Consider the following 17,546-nt stretch of genomic DNA (forward strand, 5'->3'; position numbering starts at 1 on the left):
AATTTTTTTGTTATAGTAAAATGTATTGAAATATCTCGAAACTTTTATATATTATCTTACATATATTGAAGTACATAAAAAAAATTTGTTTTTTCTTATTTATGGCGACAAATGTAAGGGTATCCCATAGAAATCTGGTTGACATGATATCTCGAGTTAGAAACGTCTGAAACAAAAAATTCAAACGGGATATTAAAATATAAATAAGTGGCTATAGCCGGTACTAAAATTAAACATTTTGGGTAAAAAGAAACAAAATGGCGGACTTTTGAATATCTCGACCCTTTTTTTGCAACTAAAAAAGTCCGTTTTTATGTACTTCAATATATGTGAGATAATACATAAAAGTTTCGAGATATTTCAATACATTTTACTAAGACAAAAAAATTCTTGAAAATATGGCGAAATAGACCTAGACTGCCCTCTTAATAGATTAATAATGTGACGATCAATTAGTGACGATTAATCGTAGAAAATTTGTGCTTTTCAAATAATTCAATACATTTACAACGTGAGATTTCGGTGCAAGCAAATCGCAAATTCGACTAACTATAATCGAGTGCTGCAGCACGCATTTCGAACTGGCATGGCGGTTGATTGTGACCTCTTATGCGGCCGTTGACGCTTGTCCCTCGGTGGAATCTCCAATTATGAGTTCTCGACATCGGTTACGCTTCACGGCAAAAGACCGCGTCCGCGGGGGAATTTCCGGACCTCTTGATCTCATAACCGACCGTAGCCTCTTAGCATTCGATGTCGATTGTCGTATCCCGCGGGGGTTAGGTCCTCCACAAGTTTGCGTTCTCTTGCACAAAGGATCCCGGTTGTAAATGTTGACGCAATATCGGTCGGTCCGATTTCAGTGGCTTTGTCACTGTAGTATCTCGTGTTTGATATCGCGCCAGTGAAAATAATTTACTAGATTCCTAAATAGTGTAGGACTTCTCCGGTTCACAAAGGCATATAAAGTTAAACTTAAAATTGAACTTAGTCATCTTTATATATTTTATCACGCTTTTCTCTCTTTTATACGGAGTATTTAAAAGTACGAAATATACATTTAAAAAGTAGATTAATATATATAATATATTTTAAAGATGCAAAAAGTGAGATTTAAATTATTACTTAAAGTTCATCAAGACTTTTCGTATTAAATTTCACGTTAAATTCGCCAATATTGCCTCATGTAATCGCGCACCGTAGTCGACAATATTTTCCTACCAGCTATCACTCTATGTATATTACGATAAATCGAGTGATGTGTTCAATCCCGGGCGAATAGCGTCCTTGGCTGAATAAAGTTTACGAAATCGTTCTCGTGACAATAGCTCAACGTTAATGGATTTTAACTGTTATTATGTATGCAATAAGATGAGTAAGCGTTGTGAGGTTGTAACACTCTTCGTGAGAATATAATGCAATTTCTGTGCTCTCCAACGAACAAGTTCCGCTGGTGTCTTGCGAATCTCTGTAACACGCTTCACATCTCTACCACCTTTACAGAAAGCTTTTGAGGCATTATTACGGTGTATATACGTATGAGTTGTACAAGTCATCTTCTTACGTTTTAAGAAACGTGAAACTTTAGACAAATGTCTAGCATAAAATCCAAGCGCTTTGACGTCGCTATTTTTTACGACCCCATACCTAAGAAGTCCTAGCTTCACTGCCGTTTCTAAAATAATTACGCCAAGATTAATGCGTCGTGAAATTCCGACCCGCGGTCGCTCATATGAGAATGTCACACGGGAACGGTGGATTATGCCGCAGTCGATGGCGGGGCAGTAAATTTGCTCCGAAAGTGTCGCGCGGTCGAAATTTGCGGAAAGACGCCGCGCCGGCGACATAGAAGAAAGTAATTTAGATCGCTCCTCAAAGGAACCCCAACTTGGAACGCGCCACCGGCGCAACCAATTACCACCATGAGTCAGGCTTCTTGTTGTAACTCAGAACAGTTTTATAAGGGTTCGGAAATTTAGACGGGAATAAACGTTTCAAATCGTTTTTACGCGGATGTATTTTGTCGCTCGCTGTAATGTAATAACTGTCCCATTATCAGAAGGGAATACTCACAAAAGATGCGTCTTCGATCTTGTTTCCCCAGGCAAAAATGATAGAAGTGAATTTATCCATTAAAATTGTCGTGACTCTGAACAGCGCGCGTATTTCGTTGATTGGCCGTTTAAATATTTGTGATAAAACTGGTGATCGTTCGCGCAGAGACTTGATGCAAAATTTTTGCAAAAAAAGTTGCTCCATTAGTCACGAGAGAGATACGCGTAAAAAAGTAGCCCCCTGATCGATATACGTCATCGCGATGCAACGCGTGTTACGACAAACTGTGACGAACGGTTAACACGATGTCGGCGGGTATACTCCGGCATCGAAAAAAGAGCATCGTCGCAACACTCGCAACTTCAGCAATCTGTTTTAGTTTCGGAGTTAATATTCCTCGGGAGAGCTAAATGTGCTCCCCCCTCGCGTGTTTACGTTTACAGACGTATGTAGCGCCCCGATGTTACACCATTGTTCCGGCAATACATCGCACGCCGACGCAAAAGTAAAACGACTGTCAGGAAATGGGCGCGGGGGCGCCGAAGTTGGAGGAACGACTCTAGTTCCGTCGTGAAATCCGCGAGATAAATTCGCGCGCGCGGTCACATGAGTTTATCTGTACTGAGAAACATTAAAAATCTGATGCGAAAATGCGAGCTCTGAAAAGCCGTCGCGCCGCGTTGTTGAAAAAAAAAAATGCACGTGATGAAAAAATGTAGAATGTATATACGGAGAAATATATATGTATAAGGGAGAGAGGCTCAACGATCCGTTTTTGGTTCTTTTTAAATTTTTCATAAAATATATATCTCAAATTAATGGTCCATGCATATACGCTTGATATTTCCAGCAAGAAACCTCTTTTTGTGGAAGAAATAACTTTTGCATGTGACTACTATCAGGAATTCAAGTCGATCATTAATGCGTCGTCGAACGGAGCTCTCTCTTACACGTCTGTCCTTCTTATATAACGCGAGCACGCAATAACTTCTATACCTGTCCGTGAACATCGTACGTGTTCTGAATGTTATTCCAACGGGAATAGTTTACGATTTTACGGAACAAATGCTTCCTCGCTGTCTGCGGACGGTATTATACTATCGCGTTATGTCGTCCTTATATACCTCTCACTCAAAATATGAACTATACATTTGTATAATCTGACAGTACTTCAATCGATATTATATAAGACAGATAAAACGGTAGGAAACCGCTTTCTCCGGAAGAATATATAGTCCTTTTCTTTAACACGACGACAAGAAATTTATCATCGACGAAAGCTGCAGCGATGCCGCGCGACTAACTTTTTGTAAAATCAAAAACTCATTCCTGACGTAACTAAAAGTACTAATTATTTTATATGTAAATCGCTTTGGATATTATCTCTCTGTCGCGGATTCCCGTAAAATATCACATTTCCTGGAAACTTGTTTAAACAGCTTGCGTACAAGTTAAGTAGATATTTGTCGCTCAAGTGCACTCTCGACCACACCGATCGTTCAATTTCATTTTATAGAAAGGCTGAAGTGCACCTGAGACGAGAGACGGCAACGAAATCGTTCGCTCGGCGGAATCCTTCACATCTATCGATTTACACAGAAAACTTGCGAAAATTTCTATGGAATCAAACCGTATACTTTACGAAAATACATACATTTACCGAATAGAGTACGACGGGTGTATCGGATGAAAAATTAAGATAACATTGTATAAAATATTTACCACTTTCATGTTAGAGATACATTTTCCGCCTAATTTTGTCCTATCTTTAAAACGATACGTTCTTTTTTTAGAGGGAAAATAGATTTTAGATACGTATGCTATCGGCTATATGAGTAAAATATGAACCAATCTTTATGACTCACTCCGTCCGGATGATATTTCGGCACGCCGCCCGGCGTCGTGGCGCTCCCACAAAATTCAGTCAGAACATCCTGTAGCTTCCGCGTGGAATCTGAGAAACAATTAATGGTTTGATCATTTATCGCATTCAATTAAATTCTATGATACTGGAAGCGATAATTGTCAAACATATAGAAAATCTCAGTAATATAATATAGTCTTTATAATGGTTAAAAATTTTAATAAAATGTGTAACAAAAATAAAATTGTTTAATAACGATACAAAATATATAAAATAAAATGAAAAATATTTTATTGAACAAAAGGATTTAATTGGCTCTATATATAGCGCACAATGTTAACCAATTTTTTAAATATTCAAAGTGCTTTTGTCTTCTCATCTAGATTTATAAATCGATCGTTCTGACAAAGGAATAAAACGGGTACAATTATAAATAAATTAATAGTTCATGACAGATCTTTTTTCTTATTGTACGATTCGACATGTCAGCGAATGTGGCACGAACAAGTTTGTCTCTGATAAATTAGACAGTGAAGAGGGTGGAGGGAGGGCGATTGATCAACCATCTTGGATTCAACTGTTTACAGAAGAAACAACGACGATAAATTGACTAATAATAGGAGGCCATTGGCCTAATCTACCAGCACCGACGTCATAATGCACTTAACGGACCGAGATATTTTTGGGCGGCTACTATTTCCGAGCCGATTGACGGCTACGATGGATCGTATTCGGACGGGCAGATGATTAACGCGCCCAGCTGAAATTCACGTTTCCGCCTCGATGTCAGCTCGCCCCGCATAACTATTGACGATTATTGAACGATTGTTTTAATACAGTAGAATACCCGCGCAAATGGATCGTAGGCAGAAACTTTGTGACAAAGAGATGCGATTTACTTCCAAAAGCTGTAATGAGTACCATTACAATGAATTTATTCGGGAGACATTTGCAAGAGCTTCTTAAAAAGACATTAGCACGCTGGATCGATAATTTTAAAATAAATACAATATTAACTTTCTATTAAACAATCTTCGATTTGTATATAGTTGATTAATTTGTAATTATATGTTTTTATGTTATTGTTTCATTTAGAAAGAAATGAAAGAAAATGTTTATTCTACCAATGACAGTTAAAGTGTTGATAAACGTGACGTACCACTCGTCCGATTATTTTTTTAACAGATTATTGTAATAATATTACTTCCGCGATCTCGCAATCATATCCTTTTTCCGCGAGTTCAAACGCGAGTTTACCTCCGACGTTGTTTGATTTCGAGTAAAAGATTACCGGGATGATAGCCGCATTACGGTAATGCCAGTAAATTTGTTGACGAACGTCGGCAATTTATTCCGCTCGCACGACAAAGTGCAGCGTTTGTACGATGAATTAGTGCTTTCCTGCGCGAATGTCGCGCATGTTGCCTCTTCTCGAAAGACATGCTGGGCGTTGCTGCAACATCTCTCTGTCAGCCAGATGTAAAATACTAGACGGTAGGAACACCTGTATGTCGTCAAGTCCGCGATCGAAGCGTTTATACGCGGAAAACTCGAGGCGCGTTTACCGCCCGCGTCGACTGGTAAATCGCACGGAAATACATGACGGAATAATATGAATTTCAACTTTCGAATCTATTATATCAGCGAGATCATATATATATGTATATATAACAGGCGGCATTATTTGCATGTTTGTTTTAATTGTTCATTCCAATCGAGAATTTCTTGAAATATCACGATTGTTTTCACTCAAAGCAATATCCGCGAAAATATCTACGAGGTTTCCAGGAAAACGTGGCAAGTTATTATTAATTATACCACAACATTTCTCTTAATTAAAGCCAATGCAAATTATTTTATGAACTACTTATTTCAGGCAATATGCATAACGCTTTATAACGGAAGAGAACAAGCAAAGGCGTATAAACTGCCGACTATTCGATATTTCCCTTTCCAACGTGACAGTATTTACGTTTTATATATCCATCTTGATGTATTTTTAATGGCTTTCATTCAACAAACTTCCAGTTGTTGACTTTCATTCTATACGTAATTGAGCAGAGCCAATTACCACTTCATTTCCGTTATATTTAATTCAGTTAAGTGCTATCTGTAATTAAAGATAGTGCCTTTGGTACTCATATATAATTTGAGAATATTCACTCTGTTGCGTCTACATAATTTATGATAAGCATAAGTAGGAAGGTTTATGTTTATGCATTTCAAAAAGAAAATACGTGCTGTTTTATTCTAATCAGGAACATGTATAATTACAAAATATCTCGGCGAAATGCCAGGGCTTTTTATCACGACATATTTTCTTATGTATTGGTTTACGCTTTGACGGTAATGGATAATATCATTGTACTATTTTTCGTTGTTCAAATAACTTAATTTCCCTGCATGATTCAATTTGTGCAACGATAGTCACCCGATAGCGCGCCGTAATTTCACTTATTCCCATTGCAACGAACAAAAGGCACTTTTTTTTATGTTTGTTTTAATTTTTGTAGAGAACACAACAGACATCACGGAGAAGTCATTTGTATTCAATGAGTAAACTCGCAATAAAATTATCGCGCACATTTGATCCGGTCCGGAACAAACAAAATTACACACAGTACGATTCATTCGCGCGACGCTGTGAATGATCGCTTAATTAAGTATAGCCTCGGGATTGCACTTTGGAAATGTCGAGAAAAACGTGAAAACAATGCACTGACATTGGCATTGAAACAAATAGAAATAAAATTACGATAAATATTCTACTTTCGTTAAGAATAAACCGCATCATAATTGTGAACGTTATTGAATATTGAAAAAATTTTGGAACTTCTATTTGATCAGTTATTTCAATCAAATTTTTATCAAATGATATTTCTTATTCAGAACTTTGAAATTAGCTCGTATATCGATAATTAATTAAGAGACTAATCTTCGTTAAGTGTTCACAAGTTAATAACCAGCGTCTATTAAGCGAAAATTAAGCCGGGTGTATATAAAGTTGCTTATACTAAATTTTGCCGACGCTGGATAAGTCAAAGTTTGTTAAAACTTCATCAGCAACGCGGACTTTGGGATTTATGATCTGTAAAAAAATTCAAAAGGGAAAAAAAAGAGAGCGCCGGGCGCTCTCCATTGTGATTTATCCGCATTATTTTACACGTTTTAGCACTTCCTTTTCCGTTTCTTCCTTTTGTTACTTACAAGCTGCCAAGTCCTGAAGTTGTTGGAATTCCGCTGGCGAGAGCTTATCCCAGTGGAAGGCCATCCTTACTTCTGATCTATGTGTCCCTCAGGACGAGTGGCCAGGTGTTGGATACTGAAATTCGTCACCTGCAAATCAAAAGATATCGCTGTCTGTAAAAACCGGGGTAAAAACGCAATCGGCACTGGGTCCCTTCGCACAACTTAGTCACTCAACATCTTCGTGTAGAAATGACTAAATGTTTCTACATCCCGTTGAATTACGTTTGAAATTATTTACTATTACACGGATCATAAAGAAAATAATATGCTCAGATTCAATAAGCTTCGGTTAATCAAAGTTAATCAAAGTTTTTAATGTTTCAGCGTTTCAAGTCTTAGCACTTTTATATTCCTAGTATTTTTAAAAAAAGATCTTTATTATGGGATATCTATTCCTATAATATAGGGAGGTACTGTACGTCGCTTTATATATGTATAATTTTTTAAATTAATTCTTTAATTCTCATTTGCTTGCTCTAATCATATAGATTAATGTTTTCATTCAAATTTCTTTTAATCTGTTGGGAATCAAACCTGGGTTTTGTCAGATTATTACTCTACCATTAAACACACACACAATCTCCTCATTCTTCTTAATTTCCGTGTTTTTAACTTTCTTTTACTGTCCTAACTTTCTTTTACCGTTTCGCTGATTTATATTTTTCACTTGGCCATGCGTAAAATGGAAATGTTATGATTATTTGTCACAGTCATTTTGGGTATAGCAAGCATTTTCATTTCACGTAGTGGAATAAAATAAAAATTGTAGAAAAGTATTAGAAATTAAAGTGTTAAATCTTTTTAACACTGATGTTAAGAATAAGAGAATTCGTTTGTGTACTACTCTTCATAGATTTGCACGACTGTTCGAATTGTTGCAAGCCACTCGTTCTCGCGTTTGCGGGAACTGTTTAACGACTAACTGTGTAATGAATATCGAGTCAACTTCTCCGAACTTTTTATTCTTTACTCTCTAAATCTGAATGAGTGAATAGTCACTGATTCACAGTACTATATTCACTGATTCAGATTTAAAGAGTACATATCGTTAGAGGAATATTAGAGATTCTTTTGTGTAGCACGTACAGCTAATGAGCAACTCATTTTCCGAATATTAAAGATAATGACTTACAAATATTTATTCTTCTGTTGACAATTATGCGGCTCTCAGGCGAAAAACACAACATGTCATTTAAGTCACATAAATTAATACAAAGATAAGTTAACACAAATAAATTAATTAACAAGAAAAATTAGATTTAAAGCGTCGAGAGATTTAGTTGGTTAAATTATCTGTTATATCAACCTGTAGCTTGCTGTTGATTTATTATTTGCTAGTGGTTTATATTAATATAGTCCGCCACGATCTCACACGTACACATTCGTTGCGCATCACTCGCTCGGGCTAAAATTACAGATTTACGGTCGCTGTGGCCGCTTTTCTCTCACTGTAAACGCGCCTATACGCAAGAGAGGAATCCGAACGACCGAACGTGTTTCTCCCGCAAACATGTGGCGGCGGCTGGACACATGCTCTGTCAGCGAAACCCGTGGCGTCCGATGAAACTCGTTCGCTCGATGCTTTGAACGTTTGCGGATCCCCTTTCACTGTACTGTCTTTAGCTGAATCACGATAAAACTTTATCCACGATAAAAAGCCGGCACGATATTCGCACGTCCAACGTGTCGAATCTTTTTTTCAAAAGTTTGCTACGGTCAGTTGTGTCACGCACAAACCCGCGAACGAAAAATTATATTTTTGTTAAAACGCGCGATCAATAATAATACATTAAACTATACGTCTGTCCTTTTTTTTATAAATAATCTATACGGATCGTAAATAAAAAAATTACTTAGTAGATGCGAAAAACTGCTTAGAATATGTAGGTACGTTGTTTGTTCCTCCTTGTAAAATTTCATCAATTTCTTTCTGTTCAAAAATGAAATAGAGCTTATGATTACGTTTATGCATTAGTAATTTACCATTTATTATTGTTTTACAGTGATTTTTAATCTTACGATTATTATTTTCCAGTCGATTTTGTCATTTTCTCATAGCGTAGTTACCATTATAACAATCGACTGATATTGACAATTTGATTACGTTGAATAACAAATTTTAACCGTTATATGCAAATCATATAATTCTCTTTTCCATGAAAATTTTCCATTACTAATTTCGTTACTAAAAATTAATTGTTATCTCAAGCGACGCGAACGGGTCTGCGAAACAAAGTGCGAAATATTGCGATAATAAACTCATTCATCAATATTGATTTGAGATATTCAAGAATATTCAAATGTATATTTATTTTATAGGGCACATTAAATATTTCATGGTAACGAGTCGGCCCGTGTATGTACTGCTCGGTGATTGTTTTTGCATATTACGCCGCATTATTGTGTACACAAAGTAACTCGGTCGCAGGGATAGGTATTATTCACTAATTTTTCATTTAAATAACAAAAAATTAAAGAATAAAAATATATTCATAATTCGCCTTAATTGAATGATGAAATTATAAAATAACTTTTATTTATTATTCAGAATTTGTAGAATAAATGAAAATAATAATTTCACTCATTATTCGAAATGAATCGAATAACAAATAAATTTTTATTCATTATTCAATAGAAAGGAGAATTATGAATACATTTTTATTTATCAATCGTCAATCATGGAATGTCATTCATGCCCCTCCCTGCTCGGTCACTTTGTTGTCACTCGCGCGGCGAGGTCCGGCGGACGGGCGAGCAACATTGTGAGTCACTCCGTCTTCCGTGTATCGTCGCATTACCTTACGAAACACGGTCGCGACAAGTGCTAGGAGACGCAATCATTCCCTATATACAATTAGCGATTACCGAACTACGTGACTAATGAGCTCTCGTAACGAACGATAAGTAAGCAAGTGCTCGAGACGACAGCCGTTTAATTGAAACGCGGGTATCTTACACAATTTGTTCGTTGGAAGCGAGAAATCGACACGCGACAGGGAATGAGAGTTAAATTACTGTTACGTTCCAATCTGAGATATAATTGTTTCTTGATTCGATAGTATCTGTCAGTATCGGGATGAAATTGCTGAAGTTTTCCAGCTTTTCAGCTTTAAAAGGAACGTTGGTGATGTCGACGATGTATTTAATTGCGGAATATAGTCGCCATCAATTTTGTCGCTTAATAACCGCGTAATATAATGACTTTGTCAACCGCGTAACATAAATTCGTACACGTCGGTGAAACATCGACCGAATTCTCCATTGCTCGTTCGTTGCGTTTAGATTTGCGCGACATCGCGCACGCACAACGGCTTTGCGCAGTCGTGCTCTTATCATGTTACTTTTCTGTTGCGTACGATTAACTCCGGGGGTGTCGAGAAACGCGCGCAATCGTAATTAATCGGGTTTTCGCGAATAAGTGTTGTGTGAATGCTATGAGGAAACAGCAACGAAGGAATATGAGAGGAAGAGGTGGCCTTGGCGGCATCAGGCGACCGATGGCGGGGCAACTCACAGGAGTAAGTTACTTTTTGTTTATATAATATTCGAGCTGGAGTTAAAAAAAAACGGTTTATTCGTTTTCAATTTTGGAATTTTTTTATTGGTCTCTGACATAGATATTCATAAAATAATTATAGCTATAATTTACTAAATATCCACTTAAGAAAGTGAAATATGCTCAACAATTATTTTTTGAAGTAATTTTATTTTAAAAATAAATCCAGTATTTGTGGTGTTGCTATAATTTGGACTTTGCAGAACAACGTGTAATTACAATGCAGTTACAAACTCCGCGCGTCATGTCGATAAGTACCAAAATATCTTTTATTTTAATTAGAGGTGATGGATGATCTGTAAATATTATGTCACATTAGGTAAAAATAATTCTCATAGATTCATTGCTTTGAAATATGTGTGTGTGTGTGTGTAGACAAACTGGGACGGATTAATACAAATATTTAACCCCGAAATATGCATGATCATCCGTTGATTTATTATTCATACATTGCAAATACAAACATGCAGAGCACATTATATAGAACTTATTATTATTGATGTATAATTAGTTGGTTTAGTGTTTATTGGCACATTTTGGCTACTGTACATCAGCATAGTAATTACAATATGCACAAATTACATAATCGCTAAAATTTATTAGAGAATTTAAACTCGCGCGTATATATATAGATGAGAGAAGCTAAGAAATATTTCACAATTCTTGGGTATGCTCGGCAAAACAGTTGAGGAACAATAATGAAGTAATTTTCGTAAAAAAGAAATTGTTTTGAAATCTGCTAAAGATATCATGTCTTCTTCTTTTTATCGAACATTTTGTACACAAGCAAGATTCCCAGGAAATGCAGTTACGAATGCTATGAAGATATGCTAATTTGAGTATTAAATAATTTTAAAATTTTCGACTTTATTGCTTAACCAAATAATGAAAAATAAAAGGAAAAGAAATACAAGAAATAAATATACTAGTAAAATATTAAAGTTTTCAAAGAATTTTTATTTAACTTTCTTCGTATAGTTAATTGAAAGGAACGGGCTAATTATGACTTTCCATTTACTTTCTTCATAGTATTCGTACTTCAGAGGGCGAGGATCGGGACAAGATATTCAAGTATTTATTGTATTTGCATGAAATAAAAATTAATTAATATCATTAATATCTATAAAACTGACAGGAAAAAGCTGTTAATATTTAGATACGTTACTTTATTTTCCTTTTTCCTCCCTTTTCAAATATGTTTTTAATCAAATTTGAGGGCTTCGCGCTTGACCTCTCCACGGTTAGTTAAACGTTACATAAATTGGCACAAGAAAAAATAATATATTCAGAGATTTTTTCAATATCTATATTTTATCGGCACGAATGAAAGAATAACGATAAATATTTCACAATCACGTAACATATTTCAGTAATTTATTTATTTATTGCGTCAATTTTTTTATTAATCTTTCGATGTGTATCCTAATTGATAACTTAATTAACTTCGAAACAAAGCGAACTGATAATAAGACGCTAACGTACATAATACTTGCAAGAAGTTAAAATACAATCAACTGAGCGATAAAATTAATATTTGAGTTGGAAAAATGAATAACAGATGACAGATCGATCCGCATGTAATTAGTTATGAACTGAGCGCGCGAATTCACAATCAGTGCGATACTAATTAATCAATTTGGATCGTTTATAACTCGAGACAACTATCGTGATCTTCTTGTATTAGAATTTTCGATTGCAATTAATGTCCAAAATACGCTATTAAAAGCATTATATGATAGTTGTGAGACATCCTAATATAATGAGAATGTGGTATCTGTTGGCCCCTCGAGCTTATTTACATAATTATAGTTATTATAACATAATTATTATATAACATGTAATTATTATATTAAAAGTATTTTATGCAGTTTGAAAATGCGAAAATTCTCCTTACGCAACGGCATAAATTAAAATATGCCCCTTTATAATATTTTAGAGGATTATTAAATAAAGCAGAACGCACACAGCGTGTTGTACAATGGCCTCTCTGTCATTCCAAATATTTAATAGCGACGCTGTCGCCGCGCAGGATTCGTTTGCAAAATATTTTTTTCATACATTCATATATATATATATATATATATATATATATATATATATATATATATAAAATTCACACCGTTGGATGTTAATTAAATTATCAAAAAGAAAAGAAATGTTTACCGTCATTTTTCATAAAAAATCAGCAAACTCTGCTATTTATTAAATACTATCAAAGTATTTACTAAATGCTATACTGACGCATAGTGGTTTTTGATACAAGCTGGGTGTGAAGTGGAATTAATGGAACCGCTAATGCGGCAACGGTTCAAAGGCAAGGGTTTCAGATAATGGGGTATCGGGCGATAACGCGGCGAATTAAAAGAATTTAATAGATTAGCGTCGGATTATGTTCTCCGTTTCGTCGAGGCCCTTCTTTAATTCGCCGCGTACCGTCGATACAACGAGCACAATCAGCAACGCGACACTATTATCGCGTTAATCCCGAGACGTATTCTCTCCTCTACGTAATATTTCACTACCGAAGGGTGATTCGATCTTCTTTCCACATCCCCCATCCTCCTCCCTCCTCTCGCGGATGTGCCATGGATTTGCCGATAATTTCCCGGCCATAATCCGGTCTGGATTATATGATCCGGATTTAGACGCAACCAGACCGGGATGCGGCACGATTTGTCCGCGTGCACGCAGGCATTTCGCACGCGCCACGGGCGCGAAATGCAATTTTATTGCTCCACTGGCTTCTTCTCTGATTTACCGCGTGCCGTCGACCGTCCGGTTCCTCTGGTCCCCCAACGTATTTTACGAATAAAATGCCACCAATCGATGCGACGGGCGCGCGGCGTTGTAATTAGTTTCACACGCGAATCCGAATGAAGGACAGTTCGAGATGCGGCCTGGCGCGGCGGCCGTTTAATCCATCCCCCTCGGGAGAAAAATAAATCCCGCGCAGGGGGCGGGCGCGATTGCGAAACTTTTTCGCGTGACAGCCCGTCGCTGCTTTTTACCGGAATGGGGAGAAAGCACATATGGATTTGCTCCGAAAATGTAGACGAGTTTATCTTAGAAAGACACCCGAGTTACAAATACTTTTCATAAACGTACACATATAACCACATATGCGTATGTAATTTATATTCTCACATACATTTTGCGCGTTGATTACGGTGAGAATACATGCAGAATAATAGCATACATCCTCCCAAGAAAAGATGCCCTTTTTTTATTTTTTTCACGTAAATATCTTGTTTGCAGGATTTACGGCATAACGATGTACAGAAAGATATTAAAAATAATTCGCTTTCAAAAACTTTTTCAATCGCCTGCACGATTGTAAGTCTTCCAACGGAAAAAAAAATTTTTTTTTTCATAAACGAATGAAAAAATGTTACGCGCGTTTGTACAGTTTCCCATATGTTTTCCTTTCGGTTGACAAATTGCTCCCATCAGTTGCAATAACAACATTGCGGCTGCAAAATTGAAATTGGCAGGTTTTTTTCACATAAATTTTCACTTTCGTTTTTGTCGCGTCGAATATGTCGTTATATAATTACGTCCCCGCATTTGTGACATTTTTTTTTTAATTTATGTTTTCTATAACAGGTAATTTTGAATTAAAAACTTATTTGCTCGAACTTTGTCCCGATTGCAAGATACACATATAGAAGTTTCAAGACAAATTGTAGATAAAAAATTATCTCGTTAATCCAAGGCATCATCCATCATCCAAGCGGGATGAATATTTCGCGGCAATTCCACGGACGTCGTAATTACTAAAAGTATAATTCGCGCGTTGTCGTTCCGCGATTTAATCTCTTCTATTTTTACAACCTGAAAGAAATTGCGTTTCTTCTCGCGCGGTGTGGGAAAATCGTTCAAAATGGAACGGCGTGTCTCGCGTTACAGCGCTTACAACGACCGATGAAATTGCCGACGGAAGGTAGTTAAGTAAATTTATTATCCTGTCCTCAAACAGCCGAATGAAATATACACCGTCGTCAGTTAGCCATGATAGGACCATCTCGAAGACAATCGGAGCCCGCGGTATATCAGTTGCTCGCGGATGCAATGTACGAGTATTCGGAGTATTATTGCCCATTGACATTTAATTCGAATTAGTATACGCTTGATAGTATACGCTACGAAATGTATTTGTTATGCTGTATTAATGAATTCTCCGTTATGGTCGAACCTTAGACCTCTGAGAGGTCTATCTTATACACTCAGAGAAAAAAATGAGTGCTGCAACTATAAAAATGTGAACAAATAGCACCTCAACTTTTTTTTATGGGTTATAGAAACTAAAATACTATATAATGAATTGAAATATATAAATATTGTCAGACTTATTAAATAACATGATTAATGCAATTATATTTATAACGTTATAGTTGTTGTTCTATGACATTATTATGCATTATTACCACACTATATTTTTATGGTCATTATTATGAAGACATTTAGTTGCTTGAAATATAATGTTAAGGTATTACGAACAGTTAAAATTTACATCTCAAAATTAATTGGTCTTCGGGCATTCCTTAACTGTCTATATATATATATACTATATATATATATATATATATATATATATATATATATATATATATATACATGTAAATTTTATTACGAGGTTTCGAAACCATGCCTTTTGCTTCGCAGGGAGATCTGCTTATATACACGGCTGAATGTATTTTAAACGCGAGAAAGCTCTTCTCGCCATACGCTACCTAGTGGCGTTAATGTGAACGTTGTTGGGCTACGCCGATCGTAAATAAGTCTAACAATATTTACATATTTCAAATCACTATAGTATTTTGATTTCTATAACCCATAAAAAAAAGTTGACGTGCTATTTGTTCACATTTATATAGTTACAGCAACAATTATGCAACAAATTTATGCAACAATTATTTATTAGTTCTCTTAACCACTTACTTTAGTTGCACTAATTATAAAATAGTTCGTGGAATTATAATTATATGGTCCATGTTATTCTTCCAATAAAGTTTGTGCAACAATTATATATTAGTTCTCTTAACCATTAAATTAGTTCTCTTAACCATTAATTTAGTTGCAATAACTATAAAATAGTTCATTTAACTATATGAAATAATTCTATGAATACAACTTGCATAGTTGTCACCTTATAGTTGCCATGACAATGATTTTTTCTCTGAGTGTAGTTTAAATGTATAATTTCTTTTGATGTATCACTATAACGTTTGGTTAATTTTGACGTGCTACAGAAGAATTACTGGAAGAATTAACTGGAACAATGACTTTGGAATCTTTGTCAATATACGTATATTCGCGCGTGCTTATAATTTTAATAAGGACAAGGACGGTTTCAGCTTACAGCACGAATAAGTGACGTTACTCGCAGAGTACTTTCGCGGATAGGCGATTTCTGCAATTGACAAAGAGTTAAGGCCGTTATGAGACTGCTCGAGAAAGAAATATAAAATAATATATCATGTAAATTATGATACGACGCAAAAATACGCTGAGCTTTTTCTCGCAGAGACTTATTTTCAATGACGAGACAAATGTGTATTCCTTGAAATAGTAGGTATATGTGATTCATTTTCAACCACATGTTCTCTGTTTATTTTAACGCGCAGCGTCATATGTGTTGAAAGCTTTTAATTTTTTCTTTTATTTAATTCTTTTATTTATTAAAATTTATTACAATTGCGAAGTTTCCTCCTTTGTGCGTATATAGAATTTATCTGTTTTACACGAGCATCATTAGAAAATAAAATCAACAATACATTTGCACGTTAGATGCAAATTCTACTGCTTCTACTTTACAACATTATCTGGTATAATTTATTTACCTCTTCGTGGTTCGAATGTATCTCGACTATTTTCAGTTTTTTAATTAGAAAGCATTGCAAAGCGCTATTAATCGTGATAGCCGGCGAAATAAAATTTAAGGGGTGGATCAATGGACCAAGTAAAAAATTCTCTGCCGTTCGTTCGCGCTGGTACGACGATAATTGATTTACGATAATGCCGCAGTGAATATGCGTTGCTGAAAGCGCAGACAATTAACGGGAAGATTTAACGGGAAGGTACATGAAGTCCAACAGAGTCCAGCCTATCTTTACTCTCTCTCTTTTTCTTTTTCTACTCTCTCTCTCTCTCTCTTTCTCTCTCTCTCCCTCCCTCCCTCCCTCCCTCCCTCCCTCCTCTTCCTCTCTTTGATAGAATAATTCCGCGCCAGGGACCATTACGAACTCGTAATTAAAATTGCGTAGAACTTTGTACTCTTTATAGACATTCGTTTGTGCTTATTAAATAGAAAAAGTAAACGCGCATTATGTGTAATCGATTGATGGTGAAACACGGAATTGCCCGGCTATCAATAACTATTTCCAACGTTCCGCCTTTAAAAAGCAATCTTAGCAATGAATACTATATTGTCAGAAAATACAGCTGTAATACAATAATCATAATTTAGAATCATATACAAAAATTATGCTGTTATTTCAGGTATTCGCTATTAAAGTCATAAATCATTTTTTTTTTAAATCGTTTTCCCTATTGGGGAAATCAATAAAAAATAATGGAATTATTGCATTACATAGAAGAATTAAAAGTGGGACTTTTATGAATATGTGAAATAGCGGCGAAATCCGAGACAGTTGTAATAAAAAGACATTAAAGTTTTCTAATGCAATAAATATGATAAATCTTTTGAATATCTACCTTTCGAAGCAGCTAATGATCTTCGTGTGGCGCTTAACGGTTACGCATTGATTGCAATTAACTAAATTAGATGGATAATTAGGGCACCCCTCGAGACACGCCTCGTAC

At 35.7% G+C, this 17,546-nt stretch overlaps 1 protein-coding gene across 1 annotated transcript in view; it reads right to left on the reverse strand.

Moving 5' to 3' along the window:
* Dgk (diacyl glycerol kinase 1) overlaps nucleotides 1–17,546 on the reverse strand; it is a 90,443-nt gene that overhangs the window by 40,222 nt on the left and 32,675 nt on the right. The window contains exons 2-3 of the mRNA XM_071770999.1: nucleotides 7,127–7,255; nucleotides 3,921–4,009 (exon numbers count right to left, since the gene is read on the reverse strand). Coding sequence (XP_071627100.1) covers nucleotides 3,921–4,009; nucleotides 7,127–7,190 — 153 coding nt within the window. The 5' untranslated portion in view covers nucleotides 7,191–7,255. The remainder of the gene's footprint in view (nucleotides 1–3,920; nucleotides 4,010–7,126; nucleotides 7,256–17,546) is intronic.

Source organism: Temnothorax longispinosus, chromosome 2 (genome assembly GCF_030848805.1).
Source record: "Temnothorax longispinosus isolate EJ_2023e chromosome 2, Tlon_JGU_v1, whole genome shotgun sequence".
NCBI lineage: Eukaryota > Metazoa > Arthropoda > Insecta > Hymenoptera > Formicidae > Temnothorax > Temnothorax longispinosus.